Below are 12,425 nucleotides of genomic sequence, written 5' to 3' on the forward strand. Positions count from 1 at the left end.
TGAGAGAGTCCATTCTCTCCGGGAGCTTTACCCTGTGCAAAGGTGCCAATAAACGGCAATGATGCAATGTCAACCCACCACGGCATCCACGGGACTTAACACATGCAGCAAGGTTAAAGAAAGCTTTTGCGATGTCTCCAATTCAAAGCATGCGCTTGTGCAGCCGTGAAGCTTCATGCTGGAACTCAGTCGCGTTGGGTGCGACTCATCGCGCAGACGGGGTTTGGCCACTGACATCCTGCCACAGCATTTGAGAGACTGCTTTGCAAACGTCTCTGAGCAGTGCACGTGGTTCCCTCCACCACCAGGAGGTATCAGGCTTGCCAGATAGCCGGGGGCTGTCTGAGGGGGTTTCTGTGTCCCTGACACCCTTGGGCTGTGTGTGGGAGGGACTGGCCAGCAGGCGGCAGGTCTTGGGAGAGTGGGGCGGTGCCGGCGGTCCCCGCGGCCACTTCCAACCGTGGGAGGTGTTAGGAAACTTTCGCAACCGACCCGTGCCGACCCAGGAGAGAGGCTAGGATGCAAAGTATAGCATTACAAGAGTAGCTCTTTATTCGTGCGCATGAGGTGCCCCATTCAAATCGGGGCACCCCGAATGCGTTTTTACGCCAGGTTCTTATACCTTTCTCTAGCGTTCAGGTACAACATGATTTCACCAATCACTACTTAACACACACACACTACTGTTCTGCAAAGCAGCCATAATTCTGTGGCGTCACCATCCATCTGCTTCTTTCTTGAGCTAAACGACCCTGGCGTTGGTCTTGCCACAGTTACTTACCTATGATGCCAGATAATGGGAAAGTTGCTAGAGGGAGCACAGAGGTGCTAGAGGGGCTAGGATGCAGACATGATAGTCTGGGACTGGAGAATTCAGAGCACGTGACTAACGGACAGGATCCAGGAAAAGGCAAGCAGGCAAAGCGGAGCCACCCGCCCACCCGCATTAGAACCAGTGCCACCAGGAAAGCACGTAAGGTATCAGCAACTGGAGATTCCTTACTGAGAGGCACCGAAGCACTTCTTTGCCACCCAAACAATTTCTCTAGAGAAGTTTGCTGCCCACCAGGACTTCACGTCTGTGACGTCGCTGAGAGGCTGCCAAGCCTGCTGAACCGTACAGGATATCGTGCACTCCTCCTGTGCAAAGTAGGGTCTAACAATACTGTGACGAGGCAACTTAGAACCATCCAAAGAGACTGTCTTTCCCTCGGAGCAATGCTAAAAGGATCAGGAGCACAGGTGGCGTTCTCCTCTATCCTCCCAGAGGAAGGGGTTCAGGAAGGAGGAGACAAATTGAACAGGTGAATGCCTGGCTGCGTAGCTGGTACTCCAGGTTTTGGCTTCTGTGATCACGGATCTACCTTTGAGAAGCCGGGTCTGTTGGGAGCCAATGGCATTCACCTGACCTCATACCACAGGGAAAAAGGTGGGAGAACGCGGGACACAGAAAGGGAAGGGAAATCCCTGGGCAGCAGCCCTCTGCCAAGAGCGGCAGCGTCCGCCTCTCCGTGGTCTCCCCAGCGCTGCAGCCGGTGAAGACCACGGTGGCTACAAAGATGATTTTTGCCCTGCTTTCCCTTTGCACTGTCATGGCCATGGTGGCGATTTCACATGGGCCGAGAAACTCCCTGGCAGCTCCGGCTGGGCAGGGACCAAGCGAGAGGCACCACTGATGTGCCTCCGTGTATTACACTGGGGTGCGGGTGGAGATCTGCCCGTCCCAGACACTCCCCAGGAAGTTGGTACCGCAGAACGGAACACGGACATGGACAAGACAGTGCTCTACTGGCAGTGGGGACTTGCCCAATGGGCAATCTCGAAGCTCATCCCCTCATCACCCTTGGGAAACGTCCCTTTGGAAGCAATGTCCTCTCGCAGTGGCACACCAGGAACAGAGATCCTGCCATGGAGAGGCCCCATCCCACCACCAGGATATACGCCACACCCACGCATCGGTGTCACAAAGGCACCAAGAGCACAGCCATGTCCACAAGCACAGAGGTCAGCACCAAAGGAGCCAATCCCATCTCACGGGATGGGATCTCAAGGAGCAAAGCATCCATGGGGTCGCGTCACCTGATTTTATGTTTGGTAAGGGTTTGGGGGGGCTTCTGTCTCCTTGGTAAAGGCAGCCACTGGGAGCCCTGTCCTGCCGCGTGGGTGTGTATTTTGTGGGTGCCAGGGCTTTGGCTGCCCGGGGCAGCTGTGAGTCGCTGAGCTGGGGTGGGGCTGAAGGCCGGGGCTGGCCGGCGGGCGTGCCTGTGATGCGCTCTGGCGCCTGTGACAGCACAAGGGACGAGTCACAATGGGGGCGGTGATCAGGGGCGCCAGCAGGCAGCGCTGCCCCAGTACGGCCTGGGCCAGCGGTGAGTGTGCACGCGTGGGGAGGCTGGGCTGGGCCGGACGAGGGCCGGGGCAGAAACGCGGGCCCCCGGGGGGTTGGGTTCTCACCCTGCATCGAGGGCCCAGCCGCTCGCGGGAACGCCTTGGGCAGGACACGGTGCCGCCGCTGCCGGGGCTGGGCACAGGCCTTGCTGCCTCCCAGCTGCCTCACCCCCTCTGCTACCCGCCCCCAGCTCTCTGCGGCTCCCATCCCCGTTCCCCCCCACTGCCAGCTCCCCCCCTCCCAGCCCTACTGAACTCCTTCTCTCCCTCCTCCTGCAGGCCATGGCTGCCACAAAATTCCTCGCCCTGGTCGTGCTAAGCATCATCCAGTACCCGCAGATGGTTGGTGGTGAGCTGGATGAGGCCACACGTGAGCGCGTGCAGCAGCACGCGGACAACCTGAGCCAGGAGATGACTCGGCTGCTGCAGGAGCTGGAGCTGAGGAGCCAGGAGCAGAGTGGCGTGGACTGGGGAGCCCTGCTCTTCGCTGCCTTGCAGCAGTGGCAGTTCTGGGCCATTGCTGGCGTCCTGGTCCTCCCCTTTGGGCTCTGGTGGTGGCTCAGCAAAAGGAGCCCTGAGCCAGACAGCAGCAGCGACGAGGAGAGCTCCAGCAGCGACACAGACCAGGAGGAGGAGGAAGATGACAGTGACGATGCAAATGACCTGGGAAGGTTTTTTGAGGAGCACATACAGTGGCCAGTTCAGGACCTTGCCACAGAGTGCCGGGTGGTGAAGGCAGTGGTGGCCGACCTCATCCGTGTCTGCCAAGTGCTCTTGTCAAATAGTTTCTTCCCAGTGCTGCAACCAGCCATTGGGGTGGGCAGCGCCTTCGAAGGTTGGAGTCCCCGTGAGGAAGACATCATCTACCGCCTGCTCGTGCCCCTGCAGCCCCCCCGTGGGCACGCCTTCCACCTGGAGCTGGGCACTGCAAGGGAGATGCTGGCGAGGAACTTCTGCATCCGCGTGGAGCTGGAGTGCACCTGCACGAGGGAGCGGCCGGCAGGAGAGATGCTGTGCTTCCTCCACCACCCCGAGGAGGAGCTGAGGAGGAATCAGGACCCCAGCCTCCTAGGCACCCTCTGCACCGGCTCCTACCTCGATGTGCAGAAAACTGCCCGCTGGTTCCAGATATTGGTGAAAGCTGCCTGGGTGGTTTTGCCCGAGTCGGCCCAATGCCGTCTAACGGTGCTGCCCTCCAGCCGCTCCTGCAAATTCCGGGTGACAAAAGGCAACAACAAAAGCCTCTGCATTGAGATGATGTTTGGGGTGCAGCAAGGTGACTCGGACATCTTCCTGAGCAGCCAGAGTACAGAGGCCATCTTCACCCCAAGCACGATGTGGACCGAGAGCTGCGCCGTGGCAGAGGTGAAGTTCTTCAGGCACGTGGCCAGGCAGGCCCCGCACGACAGCTTCCACCTCAGATGCCTGCAGGTCTGCGCCCGCATCCTGGTGGGCACAGGCTTTTCCACCTATACCTTGAAGACAGTTGTGATGCACCTCCTGACCACCATACCCCTGTCAGGCTGGCGCGGGAGGGATTTCCTGCTGCGGCTGCAGGATATCATGCGATACCTGCGCTGCTGCCTGGAGGAGAAACGCCTTGACCACTTCTTCTTTGGCAACGAGAGGGTGCCTGAAGAGATCAGCTTGCCCCCAGACTTCCGAACAGTCGAACCGCTCAACCTCTTCCAGCGCCTGGTGCAGCACCCGGCCACCCATGCCGAGGCGCTGCGTGAGTTCGTGGAGTTGCGAGATCGGCTCACAAGACTGCTGATCTACGGCCGCTGAAAGAGGTCTTCCTGCGCAGAGCTCTGTTTGTGGGTCTCACAGCTGACAGCAGATGATGACCTCATAGCGTAGGGAAAAAGAGGGGAGACTGCGGAACATTTCACACGGAATCTGCCCATCCTAGACACTCCCCGGGGAGCTGGTGCCGCTGAACTGAGCACGCTGGACACGGAGAACATGCTGCTCTATACGCAGTGGGCAGTGCTGCCGCACCTTTCCTCCCCAGCAAAAGCCCACTCTGGGGAGTGGGTCCCGATGCAGCTGAAGGGAGGGGCCATTGCAAGGAACCTCGCGCCAGAGACTGCCGGTACCACCTGGACAGCGACCGCCCTCCCTCTTCGAGAGAGTCCCTTCCCTCTGGGAGCTTTACCGTGTGCAAAGATGTCAACAAATCTCTTGTTTAACGCACAAACGAGTGTCCGTGCATCACTTTGTCGGGGAATGGGGGCATAGGGTGCTGACTGCTCAGCTGCCGCAGAGTCAGGGAGCATTTTGCAGAAGAGCTGGTGCAGTGGGCTCTGGTATCATGCTTCACTGGGCTTTGGCTTCCCAGGGGTTGTGAACCAATCCCAGTAGGCAGCTTGGCATCACACAGCTGCTCAATCACTTTCCCCCAGTGGAATGGGGGGAGAGAGTCTGAAGGGCAAAAGCGGGAAGACTTGTGGGCTGGGAGAGGACAGTTTAGTAGGCAAAGCAAAAGCTACATGCCCAGGCAAAGCAAAATAAAGAATTCATTTGCTACTCCCCTGGTCTGCTGAGCAGACCTGCCTTTTCGGGAAGCATTCCGCCTCCCTGGGGCTCGGGTTGAAGGCGTTACCGGGAAACTTCCTAGCCTTGTACGGCCCTCAGGTTATTAGCCTTCTTGCTTTTTCATGTGGGTACCAACTAAGCTGCGATGACAAGCCCAAGGGCGGCCAAAAGAGACTTCAGGGCCTCGGGGAGGTTGTTAAAGGGATCAGGAGCGCAGGTAGTATTCTCCTCTGTCCTGCTCTTTGTGCTCTGCTGGTGGCTCAGGACAAGGAGCCATCAGCCAGACCGCAGCAGCGAGGAAGCACGGAGGATAAGGAGGAGGAAGAAAGGGAAAACCTTGCACAGCAGCACCCTGCCAAGAGCGTCGGCGTCCTCGTCCTGATGGTCTCCCCATGCAAAGGAGCTGGTGATGACCACAGTGGATACAAAGATTCCGCCTCTCCACTGGGGAACACTGGGATTGCTGCCACACGTTTCCTCCTCAGCAAAAGCACACTCTGGGGAGTCTGCCCCAATGCAGCTGAAGAGGCCGGTTGCAAGGAGGCTTGTGACAGAGATTCCCGTGACCACCTGGACGGTGACTGCCCTCCCTCTTTGAGAGAGTCCATTCTCTCCGGGAGCTTTACCCTGTGCAAAGGTGCCAATAAACGGCAATGATGCAATGTCAACCCACCACGGCATCCACGGGACTTAACACATGCAGCAAGGTTAAAGAAAGCTTTTGCGATGTCTCCAATTCAAAGCATGCGCTTGTGCAGCCGTGAAGCTTCATGCTGGAACTCAGTCGCGTTGGGTGCGACTCATCGCGCAGACGGGGTTTGGCCACTGACATCCTGCCACAGCATTTGAGAGACTGCTTTGCAAACGTCTCTGAGCAGTGCACGTGGTTCCCTCCACCACCAGGAGGTATCAGGCTTGCCAGATAGCCGGGGGCTGTCTGAGGGGGTTTCTGTGTCCCTGACACCCTTGGGCTGTGTGTGGGAGGGACTGGCCAGCAGGCGGCAGGTCTTGGGAGAGTGGGGCGGTGCCGGCGGTCCCCGCGGCCACTTCCAACCGTGGGAGGTGTTAGGAAACTTTCGCAACCGACCCGTGCCGACCCAGGAGAGAGGCTAGGATGCAAAGTATAGCATTACAAGAGTAGCTCTTTATTCGTGCGCATGAGGTGCCCCATTCAAATCGGGGCACCCCGAATGCGTTTTTACGCCAGGTTCTTATACCTTTCTCTAGCGTTCAGGTACAACATGATTTCACCAATCACTACTTAACACACACACACTACTGTTCTGCAAAGCAGCCATAATTCTGTGGCGTCACCATCCATCTGCTTCTTTCTTGAGCTAAACGACCCTGGCGTTGGTCTTGCCACAGTTACTTACCTATGATGCCAGATAATGGGAAAGTTGCTAGAGGGAGCACAGAGGTGCTAGAGGGGCTAGGATGCAGACATGATAGTCTGGGACTGGAGAATTCAGAGCACGTGACTAACGGACAGGATCCAGGAAAAGGCAAGCAGGCAAAGCGGAGCCACCCGCCCACCCGCATTAGAACCAGTGCCACCAGGAAAGCACGTAAGGTATCAGCAACTGGAGATTCCTTACTGAGAGGCACCGAAGCACTTCTTTGCCACCCAAACAATTTCTCTAGAGAAGTTTGCTGCCCACCAGGACTTCACGTCTGTGACGTCGCTGAGAGGCTGCCAAGCCTGCTGAACCGTACAGGATATCGTGCACTCCTCCTGTGCAAAGTAGGGTCTAACAATACTGTGACGAGGCAACTTAGAACCATCCAAAGAGACTGTCTTTCCCTCGGAGCAATGCTAAAAGGATCAGGAGCACAGGTGGCGTTCTCCTCTATCCTCCCAGAGGAAGGGGTTCAGGAAGGAGGAGACAAATTGAACAGGTGAATGCCTGGCTGCGTAGCTGGTACTCCAGGTTTTGGCTTCTGTGATCACGGATCTACCTTTGAGAAGCCGGGTCTGTTGGGAGCCAATGGCATTCACCTGACCTCATACCACAGGGAAAAAGGTGGGAGAACGCGGGACACAGAAAGGGAAGGGAAATCCCTGGGCAGCAGCCCTCTGCCAAGAGCGGCAGCGTCCGCCTCTCCGTGGTCTCCCCAGCGCTGCAGCCGGTGAAGACCACGGTGGCTACAAAGATGATTTTTGCCCTGCTTTCCCTTTGCACTGTCATGGCCATGGTGGCGATTTCACATGGGCCGAGAAACTCCCTGGCAGCTCCGGCTGGGCAGGGACCAAGCGAGAGGCACCACTGATGTGCCTCCGTGTATTACACTGGGGTGCGGGTGGAGATCTGCCCGTCCCAGACACTCCCCAGGAAGTTGGTACCGCAGAACGGAACACGGACATGGACAAGACAGTGCTCTACTGGCAGTGGGGACTTGCCCAATGGGCAATCTCGAAGCTCATCCCCTCATCACCCTTGGGAAACGTCCCTTTGGAAGCAATGTCCTCTCGCAGTGGCACACCAGGAACAGAGATCCTGCCATGGAGAGGCCCCATCCCACCACCAGGATATACGCCACACCCACGCATCGGTGTCACAAAGGCACCAAGAGCACAGCCATGTCCACAAGCACAGAGGTCAGCACCAAAGGAGCCAATCCCATCTCACGGGATGGGATCTCAAGGAGCAAAGCATCCATGGGGTCGCGTCACCTGATTTTATGTTTGGTAAGGGTTTGGGGGGGCTTCTGTCTCCTTGGTAAAGGCAGCCACTGGGAGCCCTGTCCTGCCGCGTGGGTGTGTATTTTGTGGGTGCCAGGGCTTTGGCTGCCCGGGGCAGCTGTGAGTCGCTGAGCTGGGGTGGGGCTGAAGGCCGGGGCTGGCCGGCGGGCGTGCCTGTGATGCGCTCTGGCGCCTGTGACAGCACAAGGGACGAGTCACAATGGGGGCGGTGATCAGGGGCGCCAGCAGGCAGCGCTGCCCCAGTACGGCCTGGGCCAGCGGTGAGTGTGCACGCGTGGGGAGGCTGGGCTGGGCCGGACGAGGGCCGGGGCAGAAACGCGGGCCCCCGGGGGGTTGGGTTCTCACCCTGCATCGAGGGCCCAGCCGCTCGCGGGAACGCCTTGGGCAGGACACGGTGCCGCCGCTGCCGGGGCTGGGCACAGGCCTTGCTGCCTCCCAGCTGCCTCACCCCCTCTGCTACCCGCCCCCAGCTCTCTGCGGCTCCCATCCCCGTTCCCCCCCACTGCCAGCTCCCCCCCTCCCAGCCCTACTGAACTCCTTCTCTCCCTCCTCCTGCAGGCCATGGCTGCCACAAAATTCCTCGCCCTGGTCGTGCTAAGCATCATCCAGTACCCGCAGATGGTTGGTGGTGAGCTGGATGAGGCCACACGTGAGCGCGTGCAGCAGCACGCGGACAACCTGAGCCAGGAGATGACTCGGCTGCTGCAGGAGCTGGAGCTGAGGAGCCAGGAGCAGAGTGGCGTGGACTGGGGAGCCCTGCTCTTCGCTGCCTTGCAGCAGTGGCAGTTCTGGGCCATTGCTGGCGTCCTGGTCCTCCCCTTTGGGCTCTGGTGGTGGCTCAGCAAAAGGAGCCCTGAGCCAGACAGCAGCAGCGACGAGGAGAGCTCCAGCAGCGACACAGACCAGGAGGAGGAGGAAGATGACAGTGACGATGCAAATGACCTGGGAAGGTTTTTTGAGGAGCACATACAGTGGCCAGTTCAGGACCTTGCCACAGAGTGCCGGGTGGTGAAGGCAGTGGTGGCCGACCTCATCCGTGTCTGCCAAGTGCTCTTGTCAAATAGTTTCTTCCCAGTGCTGCAACCAGCCATTGGGGTGGGCAGCGCCTTCGAAGGTTGGAGTCCCCGTGAGGAAGACATCATCTACCGCCTGCTCGTGCCCCTGCAGCCCCCCCGTGGGCACGCCTTCCACCTGGAGCTGGGCACTGCAAGGGAGATGCTGGCGAGGAACTTCTGCATCCGCGTGGAGCTGGAGTGCACCTGCACGAGGGAGCGGCCGGCAGGAGAGATGCTGTGCTTCCTCCACCACCCCGAGGAGGAGCTGAGGAGGAATCAGGACCCCAGCCTCCTAGGCACCCTCTGCACCGGCTCCTACCTCGATGTGCAGAAAACTGCCCGCTGGTTCCAGATATTGGTGAAAGCTGCCTGGGTGGTTTTGCCCGAGTCGGCCCAATGCCGTCTAACGGTGCTGCCCTCCAGCCGCTCCTGCAAATTCCGGGTGACAAAAGGCAACAACAAAAGCCTCTGCATTGAGATGATGTTTGGGGTGCAGCAAGGTGACTCGGACATCTTCCTGAGCAGCCAGAGTACAGAGGCCATCTTCACCCCAAGCACGATGTGGACCGAGAGCTGCGCCGTGGCAGAGGTGAAGTTCTTCAGGCACGTGGCCAGGCAGGCCCCGCACGACAGCTTCCACCTCAGATGCCTGCAGGTCTGCGCCCGCATCCTGGTGGGCACAGGCTTTTCCACCTATACCTTGAAGACAGTTGTGATGCACCTCCTGACCACCATACCCCTGTCAGGCTGGCGCGGGAGGGATTTCCTGCTGCGGCTGCAGGATATCATGCGATACCTGCGCTGCTGCCTGGAGGAGAAACGCCTTGACCACTTCTTCTTTGGCAACGAGAGGGTGCCTGAAGAGATCAGCTTGCCCCCAGACTTCCGAACAGTCGAACCGCTCAACCTCTTCCAGCGCCTGGTGCAGCACCCGGCCACCCATGCCGAGGCGCTGCGTGAGTTCGTGGAGTTGCGAGATCGGCTCACAAGACTGCTGATCTACGGCCGCTGAAAGAGGTCTTCCTGCGCAGAGCTCTGTTTGTGGGTCTCACAGCTGACAGCAGATGATGACCTCATAGCGTAGGGAAAAAGAGGGGAGACTGCGGAACATTTCACACGGAATCTGCCCATCCTAGACACTCCCCGGGGAGCTGGTGCCGCTGAACTGAGCACGCTGGACACGGAGAACATGCTGCTCTATACGCAGTGGGCAGTGCTGCCGCACCTTTCCTCCCCAGCAAAAGCCCACTCTGGGGAGTGGGACCCGATGCAGCTGAAGGGAGGGGCCATTGCAAGGAACCTCGCGCCAGAGACTGCCGGTACCACCTGGACAGCGACCGCCCTCCCTCTTCGAGAGAGTCCCTTCCCTCTGGGAGCTTTACCGTGTGCAAAGATGTCAACAAATCTCTTGTTTAACGCACAAACGAGTGTCCGTGCATCACTTTGTCGGGGAATGGGGGCATAGGGTGCTGACTGCTCAGCTGCCGCAGAGTCAGGGAGCATTTTGCAGAAGAGCTGGTGCAGTGGGCTCTGGTATCATGCTTCACTGGGCTTTGGCTTCCCAGGGGTTGTGAACCAATCCCAGTAGGCAGCTTGGCATCACACAGCTGCTCAATCACTTTCCCCCAGTGGAATGGGGGGAGAGAGTCTGAAGGGCAAAAGCGGGAAGACTTGTGGGCTGGGAGAGGACAGTTTAGTAGGCAAAGCAAAAGCTACATGCCCAGGCAAAGCAAAATAAAGAATTCATTTGCTACTCCCCTGGTCTGCTGAGCAGACCTGCCTTTTCGGGAAGCATTCCGCCTCCCTGGGGCTCGGGTTGAAGGCGTTACCGGGAAACTTCCTAGCCTTGTACGGCCCTCAGGTTATTAGCCTTCTTGCTTTTTCATGTGGGTACCAACTAAGCTGCGATGACAAGCCCAAGGGCGGCCAAAAGAGACTTCAGGGCCTCGGGGAGGTTGTTAAAGGGATCAGGAGCGCAGGTAGTATTCTCCTCTGTCCTGCTCTTTGTGCTCTGCTGGTGGCTCAGGACAAGGAGCCATCAGCCAGACCGCAGCAGCGAGGAAGCACGGAGGATAAGGAGGAGGAAGAAAGGGAAAACCTTGCACAGCAGCACCCTGCCAAGAGCGTCGGCGTCCTCGTCCTGATGGTCTCCCCATGCAAAGGAGCTGGTGATGACCACAGTGGATACAAAGATTCCGCCTCTCCACTGGGGAACACTGGGATTGCTGCCACACGTTTCCTCCTCAGCAAAAGCACACTCTGGGGAGTCTGCCCCAATGCAGCTGAAGAGGCCGGTTGCAAGGAGGCTTGTGACAGAGATTCCCGTGACCACCTGGACGGTGACTGCCCTCCCTCTTTGAGAGAGTCCATTCTCTCCGGGAGCTTTACCCTGTGCAAAGGTGCCAATAAACGGCAATGATGCAATGTCAACCCACCACGGCATCCACGGGACTTAACACATGCAGCAAGGTTAAAGAAAGCTTTTGCGATGTCTCCAATTCAAAGCATGCGCTTGTGCAGCCGTGAAGCTTCATGCTGGAACTCAGTCGCGTTGGGTGCGACTCATCGCGCAGACGGGGTTTGGCCACTGACATCCTGCCACAGCATTTGAGAGACTGCTTTGCAAACGTCTCTGAGCAGTGCACGTGGTTCCCTCCACCACCAGGAGGTATCAGGCTTGCCAGATAGCCGGGGGCTGTCTGAGGGGGTTTCTGTGTCCCTGACACCCTTGGGCTGTGTGTGGGAGGGACTGGCCAGCAGGCGGCAGGTCTTGGGAGAGTGGGGCGGTGCCGGCGGTCCCCGCGGCCACTTCCAACCGTGGGAGGTGTTAGGAAACTTTCGCAACCGACCCGTGCCGACCCAGGAGAGAGGCTAGGATGCAAAGTATAGCATTACAAGAGTAGCTCTTTATTCGTGCGCATGAGGTGCCCCATTCAAATCGGGGCACCCCGAATGCGTTTTTACGCCAGGTTCTTATACCTTTCTCTAGCGTTCAGGTACAACATGATTTCACCAATCACTACTTAACACACACACACTACTGTTCTGCAAAGCAGCCATAATTCTGTGGCGTCACCATCCATCTGCTTCTTTCTTGAGCTAAACGACCCTGGCGTTGGTCTTGCCACAGTTACTTACCTATGATGCCAGATAATGGGAAAGTTGCTAGAGGGAGCACAGAGGTGCTAGAGGGGCTAGGATGCAGACATGATAGTCTGGGACTGGAGAATTCAGAGCACGTGACTAACGGACAGGATCCAGGAAAAGGCAAGCAGGCAAAGCGGAGCCACCCGCCCACCCGCATTAGAACCAGTGCCACCAGGAAAGCACGTAAGGTATCAGCAACTGGAGATTCCTTACTGAGAGGCACCGAAGCACTTCTTTGCCACCCAAACAATTTCTCTAGAGAAGTTTGCTGCCCACCAGGACTTCACGTCTGTGACGTCGCTGAGAGGCTGCCAAGCCTGCTGAACCGTACAGGATATCGTGCACTCCTCCTGTGCAAAGTAGGGTCTAACAATACTGTGACGAGGCAACTTAGAACCATCCAAAGAGACTGTCTTTCCCTCGGAGCAATGCTAAAAGGATCAGGAGCACAGGTGGCGTTCTCCTCTATCCTCCCAGAGGAAGGGGTTCAGGAAGGAGGAGACAAATTGAACAGGTGAATGCCTGGCTGCGTAGCTGGTACTCCAGGTTTTGGCTTCTGTGATCACGGATCTACCTTTGAGAAGCCGGGTCTG

General features: G+C 58.1%; 2 protein-coding genes across 2 annotated transcripts; both read left to right on the top strand.

Annotated features, from left to right (window-relative positions):
* The first annotated feature begins 1,908 nt into the window (after nucleotides 1–1,908).
* LOC142409899 (inositol 1,4,5-trisphosphate receptor-interacting protein-like 1) lies at nucleotides 1,909–4,176 on the top strand. The gene is given in 3 exon segments (XM_075501655.1): nucleotides 1,909–2,094; nucleotides 2,466–2,525; nucleotides 2,527–4,176. Coding segments are annotated over 3 exon segments (1,896 nt in total).
* Nucleotides 4,177–7,429: 3,253 nt separating this feature from the next.
* LOC142409900 (inositol 1,4,5-trisphosphate receptor-interacting protein-like 1) lies at nucleotides 7,430–9,697 on the top strand. Its single transcript, XM_075501656.1, is given in 3 exon segments — nucleotides 7,430–7,615; nucleotides 7,987–8,046; nucleotides 8,048–9,697. Coding segments are annotated over 3 exon segments (1,896 nt in total).
* The last annotated feature ends 2,728 nt before the right edge of the window (nucleotides 9,698–12,425 follow it).

This window comes from Mycteria americana, chromosome 5 (assembly GCF_035582795.1).
Source record: "Mycteria americana isolate JAX WOST 10 ecotype Jacksonville Zoo and Gardens chromosome 5, USCA_MyAme_1.0, whole genome shotgun sequence".
NCBI classification, from domain to species: domain Eukaryota; kingdom Metazoa; phylum Chordata; class Aves; order Ciconiiformes; family Ciconiidae; genus Mycteria; species Mycteria americana.